Source organism: Ochotona curzoniae, unplaced genomic scaffold (assembly GCF_017591425.1).
Source record: "Ochotona curzoniae isolate NIBS_2020 unplaced genomic scaffold, NIBS_Ocur_1.0 contig_883, whole genome shotgun sequence".
Classification (NCBI taxonomy): domain Eukaryota; kingdom Metazoa; phylum Chordata; class Mammalia; order Lagomorpha; family Ochotonidae; genus Ochotona; species Ochotona curzoniae.
The window spans coordinates 5,279,450-5,304,057 of NW_024466599.1; the positions used below are offsets into that span (position 1 = coordinate 5,279,450).

The following is a 24,608-nucleotide window of genomic DNA, read 5'->3' on the forward strand; positions in this document are numbered from 1 at the left end:
CCATATGGGTGCCAGTTTGTGTCCCAGCTGCCTCACTTCCCATCCAGCTCCCTGCTGGTGACTGGGAAAGCAGAATAGGACGGCCCAAAGCCTTGGGATCCTGCATCAACATGGGACACCAGAAGAAGCTCCTGGTTCCTGGCTTCAGATCGGCTCAGCTCTGGACATTGAAGCCGCTTGGGGGCTGAAGACTTTTCTCTGTATCTTCTTCTTTCTGAATATCTGCCTTTCAAATAAAAACAAATAAATCTCTAGAAAAACAAAGAGATTCACTGGTAAAACCTCAGAGAGACCCGAGCTAACAAACCAGTGTGCAAGGATTGCATGGACAGGACTTTCATGTTCCCGCCCAGCAGATGCTCAGATCCAAACCCAGCAAGGCAACACTGCTGTAGGAGTGGGTGCTGGGTACATCCCATGCCAGGGGGTCTGCGGTGCAGCCTGCCCCACTGGCACTCGAGCAGCCCACACACACTCAAGTACTAGACCCACATGGAGTTGCTAGATCTGGCTTTGGCCGGGCCCAGCTCCAGCTGCTGTAGACTCTGCGGAGCTAACCAACAGACGAACAATCTCTCCCACTCTTTGTCACTCTGCCTTATTAATGACTAAATAAATAGAAAAGATAAAGAAACACTGTTTTATGAAATTCTTCACATTCTTCTCCTCCCCTCCCTCCCCTTACTTTTTTTTGCCAGTTGCCATCTGCTCTGAAGATGGGCTCAGCGCTGGGCAGACACCCCGGCTTTCTAGCATCTTCTCTAACATGTCCCTGCATTAACGCAGGTGCAAGCCATGTCAAAGCCAACTCCACCCCAGAGTCCCAGGACCCACCTCCAGCAGCATCTTCACATCCCAAGCATCCTTCTCTTCATTTGGGTAACTTTTTGCCATGTTATAGTGCCTTTCTCCAGGTTTCACTTCTTGTGGAGACTTGAGAATGCGAATCTATACTTAAAGAGATAATACACTTAGAACACTTCCAGAAAAAAATCACATTGTTTTATCCTAAAAAAAAAAAAAAAATGCCATTCTAGAAAAAAGTTTAGCACCGAAATGCCACACATTCTCAGCATTGGTACACAATATTTAACACAAACTAAAAAGAATATGGTATGGAAAACACGGATGTGAACAAATTATAAAGGTACAAATGTGCTATAGTTTCATATCCTCCACATTTACTTGGAAAACATTAGACTTGGAGTTACACGAGCCTAAAATATTTACAACTAGAGTTAATGATCTAGAAATAAAGAGTAACAACGGATAAATCACTCTGTACATCACAGAAATAAAAGAGTACAAGAAGCAGGGATGTCCTACATGCGTTTCAGGCAGATCTGTATGACCCCAAAGCCGGAGCGGTGACAGAGGCTTCCCACAGCTGTCCCCGCTGCAGCAGTTTCGAAGTCTCTGCCTGCAGGGCCCACTCCAATCCGCCCTGCTACCCAGCAATAGGCTCAGTGGGGCAGGCGCAGTAGTCCTGCTGGTGGGTGGTCCAGCCAATCCTGGAGGGAACCACCTGGAAGCCCACCATGACTGCACACCCGGACCACACCCTCCAATTCATCTTTGACCACATGTCAAGGACTAAAGCTTCTACCTCTCAAATTACTTCTATATTTTCAACTGGTTCCACGCTCCTAAGGAAGAAAGGGATTTGAGTGGCCCCCCTAAACCTGATTCAGGCATTTCAAAGGTAAGGCAGGCTTGTACGCATCAACAGGGAATAATCTCCAAGACGCCAAGGAGCACCGCACCAGCACTGGGTCACAGGCAGACGTGCACAAACATGGCCGTGCATGCACACATCTCGCAGACACACGGAGCTCGGGGCGCGCAGCGGAAGGAGCGGCTGTGACGATGGACAGAGAACGTGCACTTACTTTTCCCTGGGTTTTGTACTGTGTATGTATTACCTAACAAGTGATAACTTAAAAAAACACAAAACAGCAAAAAGGAGGGAAAAATTATTCTCTTAGTTTCATATGAGAACTATCAAGGTTTAATATTTATGATATGTGATTAAAAGGTTTTTCCTACATCTCTAAATTCCATCTGATAGAACCTATAACATGACTAATCTGCATATCAAAATGTCTACTTTCTGTTCAAAGTGATTTCAAGTCTCTTTAATTAATCAATTCGGAATCATTTTGCTTTGAGACAGAATCAAGAAAATATTAACACATCAATGGTAGACATGCTATTAACAGATTACAAGGAATCAGGAGACACTTAAGGGCAAGAAACCTAACAGTTTTGCATACATAAATGCCTTGCACAGTGTATTTGAGTAAATTTTCTAAGGATTCAACAAAACTTTTGAGAACTGAAACTAAATTCAGATAAATGGAAAACACTTGAGAGAATAAAAGAATCACAAGCTGAAAGGGGGGAGCGGGAGCAGGATAAATGATGGACAGCGAAAACTTCATCTTCTAGAACCGCCGTAACCTCATCGAGAATCCCGGCGGCATCTGAGAACACGCACGCCCGAGGTGACCAACATCACATGGCGCCACGTCACCAACTACATGAGCCTCCTCTGTGGGTGAGTACCTGCTCTATCTGCACTCCGTAACCTTTGAACCCCGCATTGTCCCACGAGGTGTTCCGGTAGATATCATCCACTCTGTCGATCAGCTCTATCTGTGTAGAAAGGAAGCAGCCGTTACGCAGTGCGCATTTACCACCCCGTAACGTAATAGGAAACAGACACAAAACTCTCAGCTTAGAAAAACGTAATTGGCCCAAGGTCCTAATTATAACACCTATCATTAAAATACTAACTTCTATCACTGATGACACAAAGAAATTACTCCTACTCACAAACTTAGAATGTCATTACCAAAAGTCACAGTCCACTCCAAGTAAATTTTGGGTAATCAACTACATCTGAGACCAAAATATTCTCTAATAGACTTCTAAAATTTTTATCACTCTTTTAAAAAATATTCATTTTTATTTGAAAGAACAACAGAGTGTGACAAGTGAGATGAGAAGAACAGGGCTTCGAGCAGGCTCCAGATGGGGAGGCGGCCGTTGGCCTGCTTAACACACAGTCCACCAAATAGGGAAGTGTAGAGATTTACGGCCTGACTTGAAAAAGTAGCAGAGACAGGGCACAGAAGAGGCAGAGAGCCCTGCCACCCACTGGCTCACTCATCAAATGCCCTCAACAGCCTGTGCTAAGCCAGGGAGGAGCCAGGAGCCAGCAGTCAGGAACTTCCATCCGGATATCCCACCAGGGCGGCAGGTACTCGTATACTTTTTTTTAAAAAAAAGATTTATTTATTTTTACTGGAAAGACAACTTTACAGAAAGAAGATACAGAAAGAGAGATCTTCCATCTGCTGCTTCACTCCCCAAATGGCTGCAATGGCCAGAGCTGAGCCAATCCAAAGCCAGGAGCCAGGGACCAAGAGCTTCCTTCAGGTCTCCCACCTGGGTACAGGGTCCCAAAAACATTCCACATGGAAAGACCCAGAAGTTCCTGGCTCAGCTTTGTATCAGTTCAGTTCTGATCACTGTGGTCAACCGTGAGTCAGAGATGTAAGATCTTTCTATCCCTCCTTCTCTCTCTGTAAAATCTGCCTTTCAAATAAAAATATTTTTAAAAATACATATTCCTTAAAAAAACAAACTAGATTTTTCTTTACATTTATTTTCATAGTGTTATGAACAAAGAAGTAACATATCAGGTCCCCCAATATAAAACTCGTACTAAGAAAGAAGCTTTGGCCCTGGCGCAATACCCTAGCAGCTAAAGTCCTCACCTTTCATGCGCCGGGATCCTATATGGGCGCCGGTTCTAATCCCGGTGGCCCCACTTCCCATTCAGCTCCCTGCTTGTGACCTAGGATGGCAGTTGAGGACGGCCAAAAGCCTTGGGACCCTGCACCTACGTGGGAGACCCAGAACAAGCTTCTGACTCCTGACTTCAGACTGGCTCAGCTTTGGCCATTGCAGCCACTTGGGGAATAAATCAACATACAGAATATCTTCCTCTCTGTCTCTCCTCCTCTCTATATCTGACCTTCCAATAAAAATAAATAAAATCTTAAAAAAAAAAAAAAAAGAGGCTGCCTTTTAAAAAAGAGAAGGAGAGACAGAGAAGCTTTGCCAAAAAGAATGTCAGTTCAGGACAAGAGTTAGAGTGACTGCCACAATCCTCATAATAAAATCATTGAAAGCAGGAGGAAAAAAGGGTGATGGGTGCCAATAAAAGCGGCAGAATGGGGAAAGCAAGTCACCGAGACAGGCGACTGTCCTGTACCAGGCGGTGGGCATGAATAGCTCCATTTTCTTTTATTCATTCAATAACATTTTGGTCGGTGCCAAGTTATCATGACCAATGAGGCCACAGTAACAAAAATCTCCCTGAAAAATTACTCCCCTAACCTTAAAAATTATAATAGCACATGCCTAAAGCTGCAGGGCCAATGCTTCCTACAAGCTCTCTGCCCCTGGCTGGACAGTCCAACGCTCAGCTCGCTAACACAGCCGACCAACACGGCCATTGTTCTCTGAAACACACAGCTTCACAAAGACATACTTGTCCGACCAGGGAGCAGAGCCGCACACGTGACACCACAGGGTCACGACACCACGGGGTCACGACACCACAGGGTCACGACACCACAGGGTCACGGCCACTGGCGCAGGCACGTTCTTCAAGAGCTCCCTCATTTAAATAAAGGACAGCATCACAAATTTTCCCAGTTAGCATAAAAGTTACAACATACAGAAAATATTACTTCAAATATAAAGTACATTTTTAGAAATTTGAAACTACAGTTTCCATACAGTAACGTGGGAACCAGACAACGTCCCTCAAATGCTTCAGAAACATCTGAGCACCGAACAGACTGGGTTTCATTCCACGGGTGATGGCTGTGGTCTCAGGTTTAGAAGAACCCACCCACCTGCAGGGAGTCCGCCCCGCCAGTGCTCACCAGGTAGTTGGTGGTGGTGCTCTCCTCCCCTCTGCCCATGTATCTGTAAAAGCGGTGATCGGCGACCACCAGCAGTTTGCACGTGTTCTTCATGGGGTTTGGCTCAGCTCGCCTCTTCACGCGGTGAGCAAGCCCTAAAGGAATTTGTAGGCACTAGTAAATCAAATTTCATCGCAACAAGGCAGATTTTCTTTTTCACATAACACCGCAGTATACTTCTGAAATACATGTTATTTGAGGGGCTGTGAATGTGGCAAATCAGATAAAGCCACTTCCAATGGTGCTGCTTTCTGTCCCAGCTGCTCCACTTCCCATCCATCCTAATACACTTGGGGAAGCAGCAGAAGATAGCCCAAATGCTTGGGCCCTTGCACCCACATGGCAGACCTGGAAGAGGCTCCTACATTCGTGCCACACCAGTTCTAGCCATTGTAGCCATTGAGGGAGTAACCCAGCAGCACCAGCGACCCATACAGGCACTGGTTTGAGTCCCAGTTGCTCTATTTCCAATCCAGCTCCCTGTCAGCAGCCTGGAAAAGCAGCAGAGGATGGCTCAAGTGATTGGCCTCCTGCACCCACCTGGAGGCCCTCAGAAAGCTCCTGATTCCTGGCTTCAGGTGGCCCAGTGCTAGCCGTTACAGCCAGCTGGGGAGTGAACCAGCAGATGAAAGGTTCTCTCTCCCTCTCTCTCTCTCCTTTAGTGTAAATGTTGTCTTTCAAACAATCATTTTTTCAAAAATCTAAGCAAGACCAGTCACGGTATCTAGTGGCTGAGGTCCTTGCCTTGCACGAGCCAGGATCCCATGTGGGCACCAATTTGTGTCCCGATGGCTTGCTTCCAATCCAACTCTCTCCTCTTGGCCTGGGAAAGCGATGGATGATGGCCCAGGGTCTTGTGACCCTGCATCCGTGTAGGAAACCCAGAAACTCCTGGCTTGGATTAGCACAGCTCCGGCCGTTGCGCTCACTTTGGGAATGAATCAGCAGACGGAGGGTCTTCCTCTGTCTCTCCTCCTCTCTGTATAGCTGACTTTTCAATAAAAATAAATAAATCTTTAAGGGAAAAAAATCTGAACAAAAAAATCTTAGAGGAATACAGAAAATAAAAAATGAGAAATTCAAAAAGCAATCACCATCTTAATTACTAAAATCAGAAGCTTTAAAAAGTGCTTAACAAAGTAAAACAACTGCTTACTAGTGGGCTATGAAGCCGGCAGGTGTGCTCCTTTAAAAGCAGCCATGAATTGAAGTAACAGCTCAAAGGTCAAGGTTCTCTGTGAAAACCGGGATTATATTACAGATTGGGAGTGAACCAAGCTGGGCCAGTTCAATTCACCCGCTGGCACATCTGAGCACCAGATTGGAGGGTGGGTCAGGCTGGGTTGGGTCGCATACCAGTTCACATGAAGGCTGAGACTAGGGAACAGATGGGCTGGGCTAGGCTACAGTCCCCACCAGTGTGAGCTGGAGTTGGGGGAGGGCTGGCGTGGGCCAGGCTACAGCACCCACTGGCAAATGCCGAGGTGAGGCAGGCCATGCCAGACCGGGCCGCAGCACTCAACCGCACACGTGAGACACGGAGGAAGGGGCGAAGCTGGTAGGGGGGCTGCATGGGGCCCACCTGCTGGACCACCACTCCCACTGGGATGGGGGTAGACCAGGCCAGGCAGGGATTCAACACCTGTTGTCCTCATGTGAGCTAGACCAGGAGAAAGCCAGACTAGGTTGACTGTTCCTACTGGTACAAGCACAAGTGAGAGTGGGTGTGGGTTGGTTGGGCTTTGCCACAGCATTAGCTGGCAGATGCTGGCACAGGGGGCCAATTCTGTCAAGTTAAACTGCAGAACCACCTGCAGAGTGCAGGATCCGGGAGTGGGAGTGGGCCCGGTAGGGAAAGAGAGGGCACCTCCTTATTGGGTAACCACTCCAACTGGTAAGCATAAAAACCAGGACTTGGGCAGGCATGGCTAGACAGAGAGTGGCACCTGCTGGAACATGCATGGGCTGGACAGGGGAGCTAGTTGGGCTGAACTGGGCTTCAAGGCCCATTGACACACGTGAGAGCTGAAGGGATGTGGGACAGACAGGACCAGCCAGCTGTATATACTGGTAAGCACAAGAATCAGGGCATGGGCCAGGCGCTGTGGCCTAGTGGCTAAAGTCCTCGCCTTCAACATGCCAGGATCCCATATGGCTGCTGGTTCTAATCCCAGCTGCCCCACTTCCCATCCAGCTCCCTGTTTGTGGCCTGGGAAAGCAGTCGAGGACAACTCAAAGCCTTGGGACCTTGTACCGCGTGGGAAACCCAGAAGAGCTCCTGGCTCCTGGCTTCAGATCGGCCCTGTACTGGCTGTTGTAGTCACTTGGAGAGTGAATCATCAGATGGGAGATCTTCCTCTCTGTCTCTCCTCTCTGTATATCTGACTTTCCAATAAAAATAAATAACTCTTAAAAAAAAAAAAAAAAGAAACAGGCATGGAGCGGGCCTGATGGGGGTTACCACAGGTCACTCTAACTAGGCCGCAGCTACCACTGGTGTACGTGAAGGCTGAGTGTGTGGTGGGCCGATTGGGCTGGGCTACAACACCCATTGGTTTACACAGAAGTCAGGGCTGGAAGTAGAAGTGACCCAGCAATTGCAACTAACAGCACATGCATAAGCTGAATGGGGCAATGGACTGTGCCGGACCCTGTGCTGGCAAGCACACACAAGAATCAGGTCTGGGATCACCTCAGATGAAATTTCTTTGGGGATTCCCCCAGCTGAACTGCTGGACTCAGAACCCAACCTTGGAGAGAATTGTAGGTTCCATGGTCTGACCGTGGAGTGCATATGTCAGAGCTGGGCCTCCTCAGTGTCAAATGGAGCAGAGGATGACATGTTTAGGTGCATATGGAGGATATGACAGTCCATCGGAACCTGCAGAGGACACCTGGTACCACAACAGAGGATGGAGGACAGAACAATTCACCTGCCCCAAATCAACTACCCCAGACAAGCACTAGCAGTGAGTATCTGGGCAGACGGAGACTCTAAGGTGGACTATGTCAACCAGTGGATTCTGGAGAGATTTTTTTCATGCTTGGAGTGGCGAGACTGGCAGTAATTCAGAACTGTTGAACTATCGAAACCTCTTGAGCAGGACCCTCGGAGCATGCTCCACACTGGGGACCCTGGGGTGGTTGGGAGGCTGGGAGTGGCTTCTCCCTTTCTCTCTCTCCTTCCAAAAAATGAGAATGTGGAAACAGAGCTCTCACCCACCTTCCTGTAGCCCTTGACCCTTATCACTCTAATCAATTATGTAAAAATCATCAAAAATAAAAATTTTAAAAATGAACAGGAACTCTTTCAACCAGACTGTATTTGTCTTTATAATAAACGGTCATATGCTCTAAGGTCTTCGAAAAAGACAGAAAGCCGCTCCACACTTGCTTTGTAAACGTCCCTAAACACATCTGTCCTGAGACCAATGATCTTGACCTCAACAACACTGTCATTTCGAAATGCCTGCAGTACGACTTCCTCTGGTTATTCAATTTCCGTTAACACTTTCTTTTGAATTCCTTTCTGCCACAAGTTTTTAGCTCACACGTTACAAACAAAGAATTTCTCAAAATCAAATCATTTTCCTGTCATGTAATATATAGTTCCTTGATTACTTTTTTGGGGGGCAGAGGGGAGTCAGATATACAGAGAGGAGAGACAAGGAAAGATCTTCCATCTGATGATTCACTCCCCAAGTGGCCACAACTACCAGGGTTGAGCTGATCTGAAGCCAGGAGCCAGGAGCTTCTTTCGTGTCTCCCATGTGGGTTCAGGGTCCCAAGGCTTTGGGCCGTCCTCCACTGCTTTCCAGGCCATAAGCAAGAAGCTGGATGGGAAGTGGAGCAGCCAGGACACGAACCAGCGCCCATTGGGGTCCTGGGCATGCAAGGCGAGGACTTTAGCCACTAGACTACTGCATTAGGCCCTACATGGTTTTTTGGGTTTTTTTTAAACCAAATAAGTACAACCTTAGATTGAAACAGTCACAATGTGCCACTGCAGTCTTACCTTCAGGGGGCTCCATGTCCATGAGCCCCTCTGGAAGCAACTCTTCACCATCCACTTTTATATAGCCACACACTTTTGGAGACTGCAAACGGGAAACGTTCTTAATATCTTCAGATTTATACACTAACATTCTTTTCTCGGCAGGATCATTAACAAATCTCCAAAGTGGCTACAAAGGGAAATAAGGCTGAGATATAAAATACAATTCTTAAAGAGTATATTAAATTTTTGCAATAATCTTTGCTTGTTCTTAGATAACATTCCTTTCTTGGTTAGGTATACTGACCAGTCATGTTATCTAAAATAAACATTTCAATATTTACCACATGGAATCTTTATGCTGGTAAATAAATACATGGATTATTTATTCATTATTTTATCTATTAAAAAAGATTTACTGTGTACATTTTGAATTTTTTTTTTAAGATTTATTTTTATTATTTTTTCATTGGAAAGGCGGATATACAGAGAGGAGAGACAGAGAGGAAGATCTTCCATCTGATGATTCACTCCCCAAGTGAGCGCAACGGGCCGATACTATGTCGATCCGAAGCCAGGAGCCTCTTCCGGGTCTCCCACGCGGGTGCAGGTTCCCAAAGCTTTGGGCCGTCCTCGACTGCTTTCCCAGGCCACAGGCAGGGAGCTGGAAGGGAAGCGGGGCTGCCGGGATTAGAACCGGCGCCCATATGGGATCCTGGGCGTGCAAGGCGAGGACCTTTAACCACTTGCGCCACCGCGCCGGGCCCCATTTTGAATTTTTTAGAATGTGTATATCTATATATTTAAAAGATTTTTAAATTTTTTTTAAGATTTATTTATTTTTATTGGTAAGTCAGATATACAGAGAGGAGAGATAGAGAGGAAGATCTTCCACCCGATGATTCACTCCCCAAGTGAGCACAACAGTCAGTGTTGTGCCGATCCGAAGCTGGGAACCAGGAACTTCTTCCAGGTCTCCCACACGGGCACAGGGTCCCAAAGCATTGGGCTGTCCTCGACTGCTTTCCCAGGCCACAAGCAGAGAGCTGGATGGGAAGTGGAGCCGCTGGGATTAGAATTGGCGCCCATATGGGATCCCGGTGCATTCAAGGCAAGGACTTTAGCCGCTAGGAAACGCCACTGGGCCCAAGATTTATTTATTTTTACTGGGCAGTCAGACATACAGAAAGTAGGAGAGACAGAAAGGAAGATCTCCATCTTTTGATCCACTCTCCAAGCAGCCACAACCGCTAGAGCTGAGCTAATCTGAAGCCAGGAGCCCGGAGTCTCTTCTGGATCTCCATCACAGGTGCAGGGTCCCAAAGCACTGGGCCGTCCTCGACTGCCTTCCCAGGCCAGGCCACAAGCAGGGAGCTAGATGGAAGTGGGACCACCAGGATTAGAAGTTTCTTGTTCAAGTGATATTTCCATTCTAATTTCTTTAATATTTAGGTGTTTGACTTCTTTTTGCCATGCTGGATTTTAAGTACAAGAAAGAATAAGCATTTCACAGAAGACCTAATATTTGCAACACTTTGCCTGGAATCTATTACTGGTTTCAGAAAAAAAACAATTTTTTTGGTTGTTTTGGTTGTTTTGGGGGAGAAGCTGAGAGACACAGACAGCCAGGCAGCATGAGCTGCCATGTGCAAAGAACCCAGGCCAAAGCAAGGACCCAGGAGTCCTTTAGCAGGGTTGGAGCAGAGACCCAGCCGCTCGAGCTGTCACCTGCCTCTTCCCATTGTGCACAGGGCAGCAAAGCATCCCAATATATGATGTGGTCAGAATTTTTCTCCAACGTTTTAAAAAAAGATTTTACTTATTTATTTGAATATAGAGGAGAGAGAGAAATCTTCCTTCTGTGAGCTCACTCCCCAAATGGCCACATGGGATGGGTGCTGGGCCAGGCTGAAGCCAGGAGCTGGTCTCCCCGCAGATCTCCCATGTGGGTGACAGGACCCCAAATACCTGGGGATCCCCCACTGCTTTCCCAGTTATATCATCACGGAGCTAGACCAGAAGTAACACAAGCAGGACTTGAACCAGAACGCACACAGAATGCCAGTACTGCACGCAACGGCTGAACTGCAACACCAGCCTAGGATGTGGCTATCTTCTAACCTTCAGGTTAAAAAACTGCCCTAGGAAAGCAAGCTGTTATTGTTTGTTTTTCAAGATTTAATTACGTATTTGAATTACAGAGAACAAAAGAGAGGAGAGAGTTCTTGCACCTACTGGTTCACTCTCCAAACAGCTACAAGGCTTCGGACAGGGTATAATCCAAGCCAGGAGCTACTTCTGGTCTCCGTATGTGTTGCAGGGTTCCAATCTAACGAGCCATCACCTGCTGCTTTCCCAGGGGCACTAGCATTGAGCTGGAATGCAAGTGGAGCAGCCAAGACTCAAACTGGAGCCCGTACAGAATGCTAATGTTTGTAGGCGTTGGCTTAACCCACTGTGCCTCAGCACCAGCCCCCAAAAGTAATTTGAAACCACGCATTCACCCTGTTGCAAAGCCACAATAAAACACAAGTAAAGTTCTCCCAAGGTCACTCAAGTCAAAAGGACATTTCTGTCGCTATAAAACAAACTTCTCTGTAGTGAACTGTCTCATCAGAGTCAGACTGTAAGACTAAAGAGTTTACACACATAGGCTTCAAAAAATTCAGGGATAATGTACATTATGACAGAAACTATGCATGGATTTCAAAACTTTTTTTGCACCAAAATAAACTTTAATTCTGTTTTTCAATATCGGTTTTCAAGAGTTCTGTATTCCTGCTTCGTGAGAGAAAGGCAAATCAAACTGAGACACTTACTCATATCTATTAGGATGACAACATCAAACTCTGGTAAGGAAGTGCAGGAATCGGAAGTCTCACATGCACTGACATGAACATGAGATAGCGCCATCACTCGGAAACACATTTTGCCAGTTTTTCAAAAAGTTAAACAAAATTACCAAATGAGCGGCAATTCTGTTCCAAGCATTCACCCAAGAGAAATGGAAGCTTGTTCACGGCAGCATCATTAATAACATCCCAGAGGTAGAAACAACCCAAATATATATCAATTAATGAACCAAATGTGGCATTCCAAACAATGGAGTATTATTTGCAATAAGAAGAAAGGAAGATCTCATGCATGCTAAAACATGAATGAATGATGAATACATTATTCTAAGTGAAAGGGGTCAAACAGAAAAGCTCAAATGTTGGGGTGAGCATTGTGGTGTAGCAGGCACAACCACTGCCTGTGATGTCAACATGCCATCTGGGGCCAGCTCGAGTCCCAGCTGATGCAGTTCTAATTCAGTTTCCTGCTAAGTGTCCAGAAAAAGCAGCCGAAGATGGCCCAAGAGTTTGGACCTCTACCACCTAAGTGAGAGACTGGATGAAGCTCCTGGCTTCATCTTAGCCCAGCCCCAACCAGTGCAGACTGCCAGGCAGTGAACCAGTAGATGGAAACTCTCTCTCTCTTTTTTTTTTCAAATGTCCATATTATATTATTCTGTTTATATGTAATGACTGAAACAAGCCAATCTAGAAAGACAGTAGGGGCAGATGTTGTGGGCCAGAGGGCTGAGCCACTGCACAGGATACCCACACCCTTTGAAGGTCAACTCCAGCCCCAGCTCCTCCATTTCCTTTCTGTCCCCTGCAGGGTGCCAGGGAGGGAGTAGGTGAAGGCCCTGCCATCCACACGGGAGGCCCAGATGATCCCAACTCCTGGCCAGGTTGGCCAGCTCTGGCTGTTGGTGACATCTGGGGAGTGAACCAGCCAACGGGAGATCACAGCATCTACCCCTGTCTCTCTCCCCCTCCTCGCTCACTCTCTCCCTGTGTCTCTGCCTTTCAAATAAATCCAAAACAAAATAAATTACAGACAGGTTAGTGATTCCCTACGGCTGGGAGCATTACAGAGAAACAGAGTAAGGCTGGCTAAAGGATCCAGGGTGATGAAAAGGTTCTAGAATGTACTACGGTGGTGGTAGCATGCCTCAACAAATACACTTAAACCCAAGGAACTGTACATTTAAATGGGTAAACAGTAAAGTATATAAATTTTATCTCACAGAGCTATCACACACACGCACACAGATGTGCTCCTGTGGCTGGGATCCAAGGAGCCCACACTAAGCTGAAAGCCACGACACGCAGCTCTGCCTCCCCTCCCGTGTGCCTGAGCACCTTCCCTTGCTGCACCTCGGGCTGCTGCCCGCACCGCCACAGCATCTGCGGCTACATTCTGAAGTACATTTCTACAAAATGCACATTCTTTTCACACTGTTATCAAGTTAAAAAAAAAAAAGAAACTTACATTGGAGACTGTGCATGTCCAACTTTTTGTATAATTCACAGAGACAGACTTGAGAATCAACAGTTAGCGTCTGACAGTGCTATGCAGTGGGTGAAGCTGCTGCCTGGGAAGGTACAAAATAGGCCAGGCTCCTGGCTTCCGACTAGGCTAGCCCGGGTTGTTGCAGACATTTGTCAAGCAAGTCAACACAACTCAACTGGGTCTCTCTCATGGGGGGAAGGAACCCAAGCACTTGAGCCATCATCTGCTCCTTCCAGGACGCACAGGTAGCTGGATCAGAAGCCGAGGCAGGACCCGATTCCAGGAACTCGGAGAAGACATGCAGGCATGAAACGGCAGCTTAATATGCAGCACCAGCACTAGCCCCACCAGAGAATTTACTTCAGAAATCAGAAAACAACCAACTAGCAAGTGGTTTAACTAAAGACTAAAAGAGTTATACGAACATGAAAAGATGTTCACAATTACATGGCTGAATAGAAAATGTGAAAACAAATCACATGAGTAGCCACCCTCTGCTGCTTCCCCAGGCCATAATCCGGGAGCTGGATTGAAGTGGAGCAGCCGGGACACCAACTGGAACCCATACCATGCTAGCCACAGCTTTTTTTTTTTTTTTCCTAAGAATGACTTATGAGCCAATGTTGTGGCACAGCAGGTAAAGCACACCATTCAAGTCCCGGCTGTTCTACTTCTGATTTAGTTCCCTGCTAATGTTCCTAGCAAAGCAGCGGGACACAGTCCAAGTGCTTGGGCCCCTGCACCCAAGTGTAAGTCCTAGAAGAAGCCCTGGCTTCTGGCTTCGGCCCGACCAGCCACTGCGGACAATGCAGCCATTAGAGAACCAACAGAGGAAAATTAACCGCTCTCACTCTCCTTCTAACTGCCTTTCAGATAAACAAATCTTTTTTTTTTTTAAGATTTATTTATTTTTATTGGAAAGTCAGATATACAGAGAGGAGGAGAGACAGAGAGGAAGGTCTTCCATCCAATGATTCACTCCCCAAGTGAGCGCAACGGCCGATGCTGTGCCAATCCGTAGCCAGGAGCCAGGAACTTCTTCCAGGTCTCCCACACGGGTGCAGGGTCCCAAGGCTTTGGGCCGTCCTTGACTGCTTTCCCAGGCCACAGGCAGGGAGCTGGATGGGAAGTGGAGCTGCCGGGATTAGAACCGGCGCCCATACGGGATCCCGGCTCGTTCAAGGCGAGGACTTTAGCCGCTAGGCCACAGCGCTGGACCCCAGATAAACAAATCTTTAAGAAAAAAAATCTGCTTATCTGAAGGAGTTAGAGAAGAGAAATCTTGCAACTGCTAGCTCACTTCTAGATGGCTGCAACAGCCAGCGCTGAGTTAGACTGAAGCTCATGCAGGGTGCCCACATGGACAGCAGGGTCCAAGCACTTGGATCATCTGCTTTTCCCAGGCCAGTGGCAGGGAGCTGGATCAAAACTGAACCAGTTGGACATGAACCTGCGCCCCCATGGGATGCTAGCCTTATCTGCCATGCCACAATTCTGGCCCTAAACTATGTCTATAACTGATCCAGCATTTCTGTCTAGCACAGAGAGAAATGGAGAAGATAAACCTCACCCTCATTTTTGGGAATGGCTACACTAAACAGTAGGAATAGAAGACAAAGAAAAAATGAATCTGGGGAGAAAAAGTTTCTCTACCTCTACGTACCACACAGGTGATTCAACTGTGGTTGTTAGAAATACACAGTGCACGGGCCTGGTGCAGCAGCCTAGTGGCTAAAGTCCTCACCTTGTACATGCTGGGATCCCATATGGGCATTGGTTCTAATCCCAGCTGCCCCACTTCCCATCCAGCTCCCTGCCTGTGGCCTGGGAAAGCAGTGGAGGACGGCCCAAAGCCTTGGGACCCTGCACCCATGTGGGAGACCCGGAAAAGGCTCCTAGATTTGGATTGGCTCAGCTCCAGCTGTTGCAGGCACTTGGGGAGTGAGTCAATGGATGGAAGATCTTCCTCTGTCTCTCCTCCTCTCTGAATATCTGACTTTCCAACAAAAATAAATAAAAATTTATTAAATAAATAAATATTAAATAAAATTTTTTAAAAAAGAACCTAGTCAGAAAAAGTGAAAAGCAATATCAAATATTAAAAACAATAATAATAAGATATCTCAGGTCAACTCCTCAAAGATGTAACTGTATTATTCCTTTGAAAGTCACGGATTTTCCTTAAAAAACCAAATACAAGAGAAAACAAATACAATCAATACTCATCCTTGCAACCTTTAAACCAGAGGAGACAGCTTCTAAACAGAAGATCACAGGCGGTTACCTCTACATTGTATTCTGCCCCATCTGTGTTGATTCTTATTGTAACATCATCATCTCCGATATGGGCTAGAACTCTAGAATCAGGCTCACCTTTAGAGAAAAAAAATTTTTTTAATTAAAAAGTATTTCCATTAAGTAAGCTATGCACTATTGTCAATAAATCAACCAAAGCCAGCAGAACAGAATTTTCCTTGGTGCTCTGCAATCAGGAAACCAAAGCCCTAGAGAGAAGCTAGGCAATCCCCTTGCAAAGAGCAGCTGCAGACCCAAGCATCTGAAACGGATTCATGTCCCCTGCTTTCAGTGGGAAAGCACTAAGAGAAAGCAGGAAGCATGCGTGTAGAACACACACAATGCACTTCTTGAGCTGTACTGGGGACTGCAGTGCCATTTCTTTTTTCTTACTGCATAAAAACTTTAAAAAGCAAACTGCAGGTATGGCATGCATCTTCTCACAGAAATACATCATCGGCTCACATGGTAAATAATTTCCCAGCTTCCTACTAAGAGGCCCCAGAGAGGGGCGCTCCTCTCAACCAGACATCAGCTGGAGCTCCGGGCCCTTAGCTTCCATCTGCTCTCGGCCAACAGACGGACAATCCCAATCTCTCCCTCTCTTCGATACAAATAAAGTGAACATGTTTTTAATCTCTAAAGAAAACCTAGAAGCCCGCCTGAAGACAAGAGGTTAAATTCTTACTACCTGAGCGGAAATTTTAAATCATTAAGTCAGCCAGCCAGTATGACTTGCTAGATAAGGTCTATTGCCTCCTTCGAGAATATCTCCTCTTCCAAATTTACATTGCTCAAATAAAACCATCAAAGAACAGCACCTACATGGAACCATTTCCCTACCACCACTAAAACGGAATATGCAATCAAGTTAGCCTCAAGGACCCAGCACCCACGTAAGGCAATGACATCAGCTCCATACTGACCAACCACGTGTCCGCTGAAGAAGTCCTGCCACTTCACAGTGTACTCGCTCTCATTTTTGCCATCCACCACGACGACTTTGAAATTTTGTGAAAAGCGTTCAGTACTTGATGTCAGATATAATTTAAAATGTCTGAAAAAAAATACATTCATAATTTATACTCTGAGCAATAAGAATTACCTTACATTTACATTTACATTTTCTTTTGTCTGAAAATGTCTTTATGTTGCCTCTTTTCTTTTTTTTTTTTTTGCCTTTTTAAATTATTATTATCATTTTATGATTCCCATAGGTCCTCGGATTTCCCTTATCCCTTCCTAATTGCCCACCCCTGCCACTGAGTTCCCCTGTATTATTACTATAGTATAGTTTTTAAAAACGGTTATATTTTCATCATCGCAGGCATGGACAATGGCAAAGAGTCCAGCATCCTATTGTCAAGATACAGTTAAAAGTTTCATTGGGAGTCCATCTTCGATCTGGTTTAAATGACTTTGCCCCACACTACCCCCATTATCCAAAAACAGACGTCCCCTCCACCTTTCCAACCATGAGTGGCTTCAGACAAGTAAATGCAGCCCTAATATAAACCAATTGTTTCAGCTACCTCATTTTATCTCTCCCTCTTTCTTTTCTGCTTTCCAAAAAATATTTTAAAAGAAAAAAAAAAACCTTACACAATATAATAGAAAGGGAAGGGTTTAGGGGCCAACACCATGGCATACCAGACTAATGCTCTGCCTGAGACATCAGCATTTAGTGTGGGCGCCAGTTCCTGTCCCTGCTGTTCCACTTCCCATCCAGCTCCCTGTTAATACACCTGAGAAGGCAGCAGAGGACGGCCAAGTGCTTGGGCCTCTGCGCCCAGGAGGGAATGCTCCGCATCTGCACGGCTCCAGACACCGTTGCCACTCTGGGAGTGAGTCAACAGATGGAACACCTCTCTCTGCCTCTCCTCTCTGTAACTTATTCAAATAAAAATAAATCTTTTCGTAAAGGAAGGAAGAAAATGTGGGGCAGGGTATGGGATTTGGAGTCTGACAAATTTTGCTCAAACCTTGCATCTTGGTCTTCAGTAGACAGATTGGTTGACTGGCTGACTTAAAAGGCAGAGCTACACAGACAAAGGGGAAGACAAGGGTTTTCCATCCACAGTACCCTCCCCAAAATGGATACAACATCCGTGTTGGGCCAGGCAGAACAGGACACTGGAACTCCACCCAGGTCTTCCATAGGAGTGGCAGGGGCCCAAGGACTTGCGCCATCTTCTGTTATCAGGAAGCTGCATCGGATGCAGAGCATCTGGAACCAGTGTTTACATGGGATGTTGGCTTCATAGGTGGCTGCTTAACCTGCAGCGCCACAATGCAGGCCCCTCCCACCTTGTCATCATCTCACAACACAGTTATCCAGCTACAGATATAAAACTGCCTACCTGCTCAATGGTTTTAAGAGTTAAATGAAACCATCACATGCCACAAAAGTCTCATAGACTAGTAAGTGCATTTCCTATTAAACATTTCAGATGGAGGGCTGGCAATGGAATGCCACAGTTAAGCTGCTGCCTGCACCAGCATCCCACGTTGGAGTGCCAGTCTGAGTGTGTGATGTTCCCCACTTTGGTTTCACCAGCCCTGGTGACTGCAGGGACTGGTTCCAGGACCTTCTTGGATAGCAAAAATCTGCGGTTGTTCAAACCCAGCACATAAAATGGTGTCGTCCTTGCATGTAAGCTAGGCACTTAACCCACATACTTTGAAATGTCTCTTGACTATTTACAATACCTAGTAAAACATAAACACTCTGTATACTGCTGATTCCATATTGTTTATGGAATTATGAAAAAAATAGTCTGACAGCATTTTTTTCCAAAATACTTTCAGTCAACTGTTGGTTGAATCCACAAATGCAGAGCTCGTGAATACAGGCAGATAGCTGCAGATATATTCCTAAGTCTACATGCAAAAAATATACATCAGCTACTCCTGAGGTTAACCAAGGAAACCTCTCTAGATCTAGGAACTCAAAGTCAGTAAGGGAAAAAAAAATAACTTACTCTATATAATACTAGTTGCTGCTTTTTTTCTAAGAAGGGGAAGGGCTATAACAGAGAATACTTCAGCCCATTCATACCCTTCCTAGCTTCTGTCCTTGCTATTGGATGTTTCCTAAAAAGTCTTCAGAGAATGACTGAACAGACTGAAGTTGGTCATGCAACTAGAGCAGTACTGCCATGACTGTCATGGGCCTCACGCCAACACCCCGTGAGAGCCCAGGCCCAGCCTCGGTCTCCCTGCCTCCACTGCAGGGAGGTAGGATATGCAACTGACTGGGACCACCGGGCCGCCCACGTGGGACCAGAGATGAAGGCCCCGGCTCCTGTCTTGCACCTGTCATACTTCTGACTGCCCTGGCTGCTGCAGCCACTTAGACAGCAAATTAGCAGCTGGAAGATGTCTGTCCCTCCCTCACTCTGTCACTCTGCCTTTCAATCAAATAAATCATTAAAAAATTGCTGCCCAATCAACGCATCTTAGCAAGGAAGGGCAACTCCAAGCATATTAAATTTTAGAGACAGTCTGCCGTCATACTGGGGATCCTGAACAAAAGCTCCATCTCTACACCTCAGCATCTCCACACACAAAAGAAAGACACATTCAGCATAAAGTTGATGGTTCTAAAATAGCACCAAAAATTTACGGTTCTAGAAGCAGTCATGAAATTCATAAACATTGATATCACAAAAACTGCAAACCCATTTACTTTTTTAAAATACTTGTCCCTTTTCGTTTTAGAAGTCTTAATATAACAATCAAATATGAAGGACTATATCAATTACCTTTAAAGTGTTACTACCAAAGATTCCAGAGGATACCTCTATTTTTCTGCTTTTGCCACACCAAGCCCCCATCTGCCTAACATTCTACAAATAACCCCAATTACCTTTTCAAAGCTGAAAAAGTGAGCAGTGTTTCTAAGTGTGCCGAGGCCTGTAGATCCCTTTTCCTTACCGAGTGCTGCTGGATACTAGATAAAGAGAGGACATCGTAGTCTGAGAGCAAAGAATCAAGCTTCTCTGAAACAAAGGTGAAAAGGCTGTTAGCATGCAAACCACTCACCAACCACTCCACCACTCGGGGAAGCGCCAGACACCAAACCCTCCTGCGGAACGACGCAGTGCATACGGAGCATCCCTACAGAAACAGAACCTGAGTCTGATGAGCACCCAAGTGCCAGTTTCTGGGACATGAACGATCAGATGTGGCCAAGCTAAATAACAACCAGAATTTCTACAGTACCAACAACCCGTTTCTTCAGGAAGCAGGAGGCACGGGGAAGAGGGAGGGGCAGAAACCCGACAGGTGCAGGAACACACGCAAGCGCAGTGTGTGAACCTCTGGGACTCCAGGACAAATAAACGAGCTATGGGGAGACAGGGAGAGGGACGTGTGAGTGTGGACTATTCCGGCAGAGACCAGTCATTCGGAATTCTCAGAGTACATTATGCATTAGGATAACCTCTAAAAGACACTTAAGTGTAGTTTCCTCTTTTTTTAGGTATAGATGCCAAAATGTTGTTATAGCAACTCCTTATCGGCTGATGTGTCACAAAGAGGGAAACAAATGCCCAAGTAACCTAATCCAGGAAAACAAATCTTTTCTAGAAAAGTCACATCTTCCAAATTAAAGAACAGCAACGTGGTAGCATGCTTATCTCTGCTGCCCTCAGCAGGCACAGGGCATCAGGCCATCAACACCACTGAGAAGTGACAAAACCAACAAACCTCTACTACAGAAAATCCCAACAGCACAAAGCACTTGACCAGACCAAGTCAGCACCCAGGAAAAGATGGACTTGTCTCCCAAGACAGAAAAATAGCAAGTTTTGATTTGGTGCAGACCAAGAGTAAACACAACAAAATACATGTCATACCTAAAAATCACTTTTCATCAAAGGTGCACTGCTGTTGCCTCTACAATCAGGATTTTTAGAAGAAACCTGTGTGACTTGAGTGTCTTTAAAAAGGTACCTAAAAGGGCCCAGCACGGTGGCCTAGTGGCTAAAGTCCTCACCTTGTGCATGCTGGAATCCCATATGGGTTCTAATCCCAGCAGCTCCACTTCCCATCCAGCTCCCTGGCTTGTGGCCTAGGAAAGCAGGTGAGGACAGCCCAAAGCCTTGGGACCCTGCACCCATGTGGGAAACTTGGAAGAGCTCCTGGCTCCTGGCTTCAGATCGGCTCAGCACCGGCCATTGTAGTCACTTGGGGAATGAATGATCGGACAGAAGATATTTCTTTCTCTTCTCTCTCTATATATCTGACTTTGCAATAAAAATAAATAAATCTTTTTTTTAAAGGTGCCTAAAAATATTTGAACAGATATCTTCCTTCTCTAACAAATATCACTGAAAAGGTATTCAAAACACGCCAAAGGAATTCCCACGTTCTCCATACAGCAGCAGATGCTTAAAATACATGTCTATTGCTGATGTTAAATGTGCTCACGAAAACAGTTTAAAAAGATGGTATCTACCCAATATGTTTCTTCCACTTTCTGCCAAATACTCTCTTAGTTCTAACTCACTGCTTGGAGTTAGGCCTTGTTCTAAGTGCTGAAATACAGCACAGAAAGTGTGTAATGTGTCACAGCACGGATGTGAAAGCAAGATAAAAACCAAAGGGAGTGGGAAGGAAAACGGCCTCAGTGTTTGTAATAAGCTGGCAAGGCTGCAGAAAGCCAGGAGGAAGCATGCATGTGGTATGCTTATCAATGTCCAAGGTCCTAACTCAAGAAAAGATTAAATAAAATGGCAACAGCTTCACACTCAGAAGATATTCCTTTTCTGTTAAAATTTAATCCATGGCAAGCTGTCTCAGAAGGCACTTTTATGCCACGGGTACCAATAGAAATTTTCAGGAAGCTAACCATTTAACAATGTTTCATTGTTCCCTGCAAGGTACTGGACTAGGTATTTTATTACAGCATCTCCACAAACTTCCCTGCTGTATTATTCCCACTTCATACATGAAGAAATAGACCAAGGAATTTGTCCAATAGCATAAGCTAGTAGAGTACTGAATGGGGCTTTTTGTTTTGTTTTGTTTGAAACAGTTTGAGACAGAGAGAGACTGAAGCAGACATCCTACACCTTCCTTAAATGGCCACAATGACCAGAGCCGTGTTCGGGCAAAGCCAGGAGTTCCCTCCAAACCTCCCACGTGAGTGCAGGGGCCCAAGCACTTGGACCATCTCCCACTGCTTTCCCAGGCATGTTAGCAGGGAGCTGAACTCAAAGTGGAGCAGCTTGGGTCTAGGATGGGCGAGTCTATGGGATGCTGGCATGAGGCAGACATTTTACCTACTGTTTTACATCAGCCCTTGAATGAGGTTCTCAACTTGGACCTGTTTGATTGAATTACCCAACCTTAAATAATGTCATGGTTTTGAATCTCTTAAAAAGTCCTAGTTCTGTGAGCTTCTACACCTTGAGTTAGTACTTCGACATGTCTCCCTCTGACTTCTGAAGCACACCTTTCTGCTGTCACTCTTCAGTTATATAATCTCACAAGATTATCAAATGGCCAACAAGGTGCTGTTGTCCTCAGCAGGTTCTTTACATTTGCGTATCCAGCTCAGAGCCTTGCTCACTTCAGCACTCGCGTTCCTAACCTACACGAATTCTCAGTGCACAGCTGCCAGCGCTTCCAGAAAGCTCTCCAACTTCCCCGCTGCAGGTCGGTACAAGAGCTCAGTTTCAGCAAGATCCCAATCACTGCGACTGCCAACACTTAACCTCAATACTGTAGTCTCGGTGTCAGTGACACAAGCCAGTTCTCAGAGCGAGGTGCTCACCCCAGCGGCACAGCAACACCTGGGAACCTGCGAGAAACGCAACTCTGCAGGTCTCCGCTCAGACTTGCTCAATCAAATCCTCAGGCTGAGGCCTGGCAGTCTGCTGGCTCCCAGGTGTCTGAAAAGCACCAACCAAAGCTAACAGAAAGGGCTCAAAGTATCCAGCCTTGCATTATTTTTTAAGAAAATTAGAAACAAGATAAATTATTAACAGAGGAATAACTAGATAAGATAGGGGAAAAATTGAAAAGATATAAAATGTAGTTTGCAACAGCTTTTTAGGAACAGGGAAATGCTGTAATGTTATCTAAACAAAGGTACGTTTTAAAAGCTATTTACATTGCATGCTCTTCTCCAGGAGTAACACATGCCTACGGGGCGGGCATTTGGCAAAGTGATTTGACTCCCACTTCATTTCCAATTTCAGCTTCCTGTCGCTGTGCACCTTGGGAGTCGGCAGGTGACGGATGGAGGATTCGAGTCCCTGCCACCACACGGGAAACAAACTGCATTTCTGGCTCCTAACACAGCCTGAGCTACAGCAGGCATTTGGGAATGAGTCAACGGATGGAAAATCTGTGTACCTTTTAAACAAAATAAGTGTTAAATGAACAATAAAAATAGGCTTAGAAAAAATAAAAGCAAGCTTTCTTTCCATGAAAAATACTTTTAAAAAAAAAAAGCAGATATAATTCAAGTCAAATGGCCAGAGTAGAATATTCGGTTACCTGCCCCTGGCCACCCCACCCTGCTCTTCTTACCAATAGTTCCATTTTAGCTTCCCCCCTTGGCCTCTGCCTAGTGGTCCTTAGAGATTCTAGCCTACTTCTTTGCTGCTTTATTTATTATTAATCTTTTTTTTTTTTAACTGAAAAACATACAGAGGAGGAGAGACAGAGCGGAAGACCTTCCGTCCGATGATTAACTCCGCAAGCAGCCTCAACAGCCAGTGCTGAGCCGATCCAAGCCACGAGCCACTTCAGGGTCTCCCACATGGGCACAGGGTCCCAAGACTTTGGGCCATCCTCGACTGCCCTCTCAGGCCACAAGCAGGGAGCTGGATTGGGAAGTGGGGTCGCTGGGATTAGAACCAGCACCCACATGGGATCCTGGTGCAGGCAAGGCACGTGGGTAGCAAGGATCCAAGAACCAAAGCCATCAGCTGTTCCCACAAGCATCTAAACAGGAAGTCGGAACCGAGTGGAGGTGAATCCAAGGGTTCCCACATGGACCCTCAAGCAGGGTTCTAACTACTGCACCAAATGCCCATTGCCCTCCCAGTGCCATTTCCATCCCCTGCCCCCTTCCTCCTCCTTTTCCTACCAGACCTCCTTACTCATTTATTTAGCAAATATTAAGGTCCGCCTACTTTTCAGGCACTAGTGAAAAAGCAGCATTTCCCATACTGTCACACTGGGCACGAGATCAGCACCCAGAGGATTCTCTAAAGTGGGGACGGAAGATCTTCCTCTCTGTCTCTCCTCCTCTCTGTCTCTCCTCCTCTCTGTACATACGACTTTGCAATTAAAAAATTTTATTTATTTTTATTGGAAAGTCAGCTGTATAGAGAGATGGGCAGACAAAAATCTTCCATCCGTTGGTGTACTCCCCAAGTGGCAGCAACGGGAAGCGGAGCAGCAGGGACATGAACCAGTGCCCATACGGGATCCCAGGGCATGCAAGAAAAGGACTTTAGCCACCAGACTAACGCACCATGCCCAATAATAAATCTTAAAAAATAAAACAATTAAGAATGTTAAGGTCACAAAAGGCCATGAAAGAAAATTAAGAATTCTGACTGCATAAACAGCAAGAGGTAAAGTTGTAATTCTCATTATTACAGCAACGTGGAACAGGATATCAGCTTATCACTTACTGAGCAAATCAGGTAAAAATCACTAAAAGAATCTGGGGTTCTGGCGTGCAGACTGGTGGAGAGTAGTCTCATTCCATGAGAAACAAACAAAAGCTGAGGGCAGGGGCTGACAGGACAGCAGGACGCTGGATCCTAAAACGTCCTGTTCCATCTTGTTGGCAGGCACACTGACCTACAAAGCTCTTGTGCACCGTGTCATCGCCTGTCTGCAGCTGTGCTATGGAAAAGCTAGAATTCTGGCAAGGAGAGCAAACTTAAACACCAACTGGAAAAAGCAGCTAATACCCTGAGCCTTCTAAATGTTCTTTGGGGGGCTGTGGG

The 24,608-nt window shown here is 45.9% G+C and overlaps 1 protein-coding gene across 4 annotated transcripts in view; it reads right to left on the reverse strand.

The window, feature by feature from the left end:
- Window positions 1–24,608, reverse strand: part of ADAM17 (ADAM metallopeptidase domain 17) — a 47,995-nt gene that overhangs the window by 17,387 nt on the left and 6,000 nt on the right. Inside the window, exons 2-8 of one of the 4 annotated variants that reach the window (XM_040992803.1) lie at window positions 19,499–19,631; window positions 16,557–16,687; window positions 15,620–15,708; window positions 9,016–9,184; window positions 4,962–5,095; window positions 2,566–2,655; window positions 835–948 (exon numbers count right to left, since the gene is read on the reverse strand). In XM_040992803.1, the coding sequence (XP_040848737.1) occupies window positions 835–948; window positions 2,566–2,655; window positions 4,962–5,095; window positions 9,016–9,184; window positions 15,620–15,708; window positions 16,557–16,687; window positions 19,499–19,631 (860 nt within the window). Of the gene's footprint in view, window positions 1–834; window positions 954–2,565; window positions 2,706–4,954; window positions 5,096–9,015; window positions 9,185–15,619; window positions 15,709–16,556; window positions 16,688–19,498; window positions 19,632–24,608 lie in introns of those variants that run through there. The other 3 variants (XM_040992802.1, XM_040992804.1, XM_040992805.1) reach the window with 3 other exon arrangements.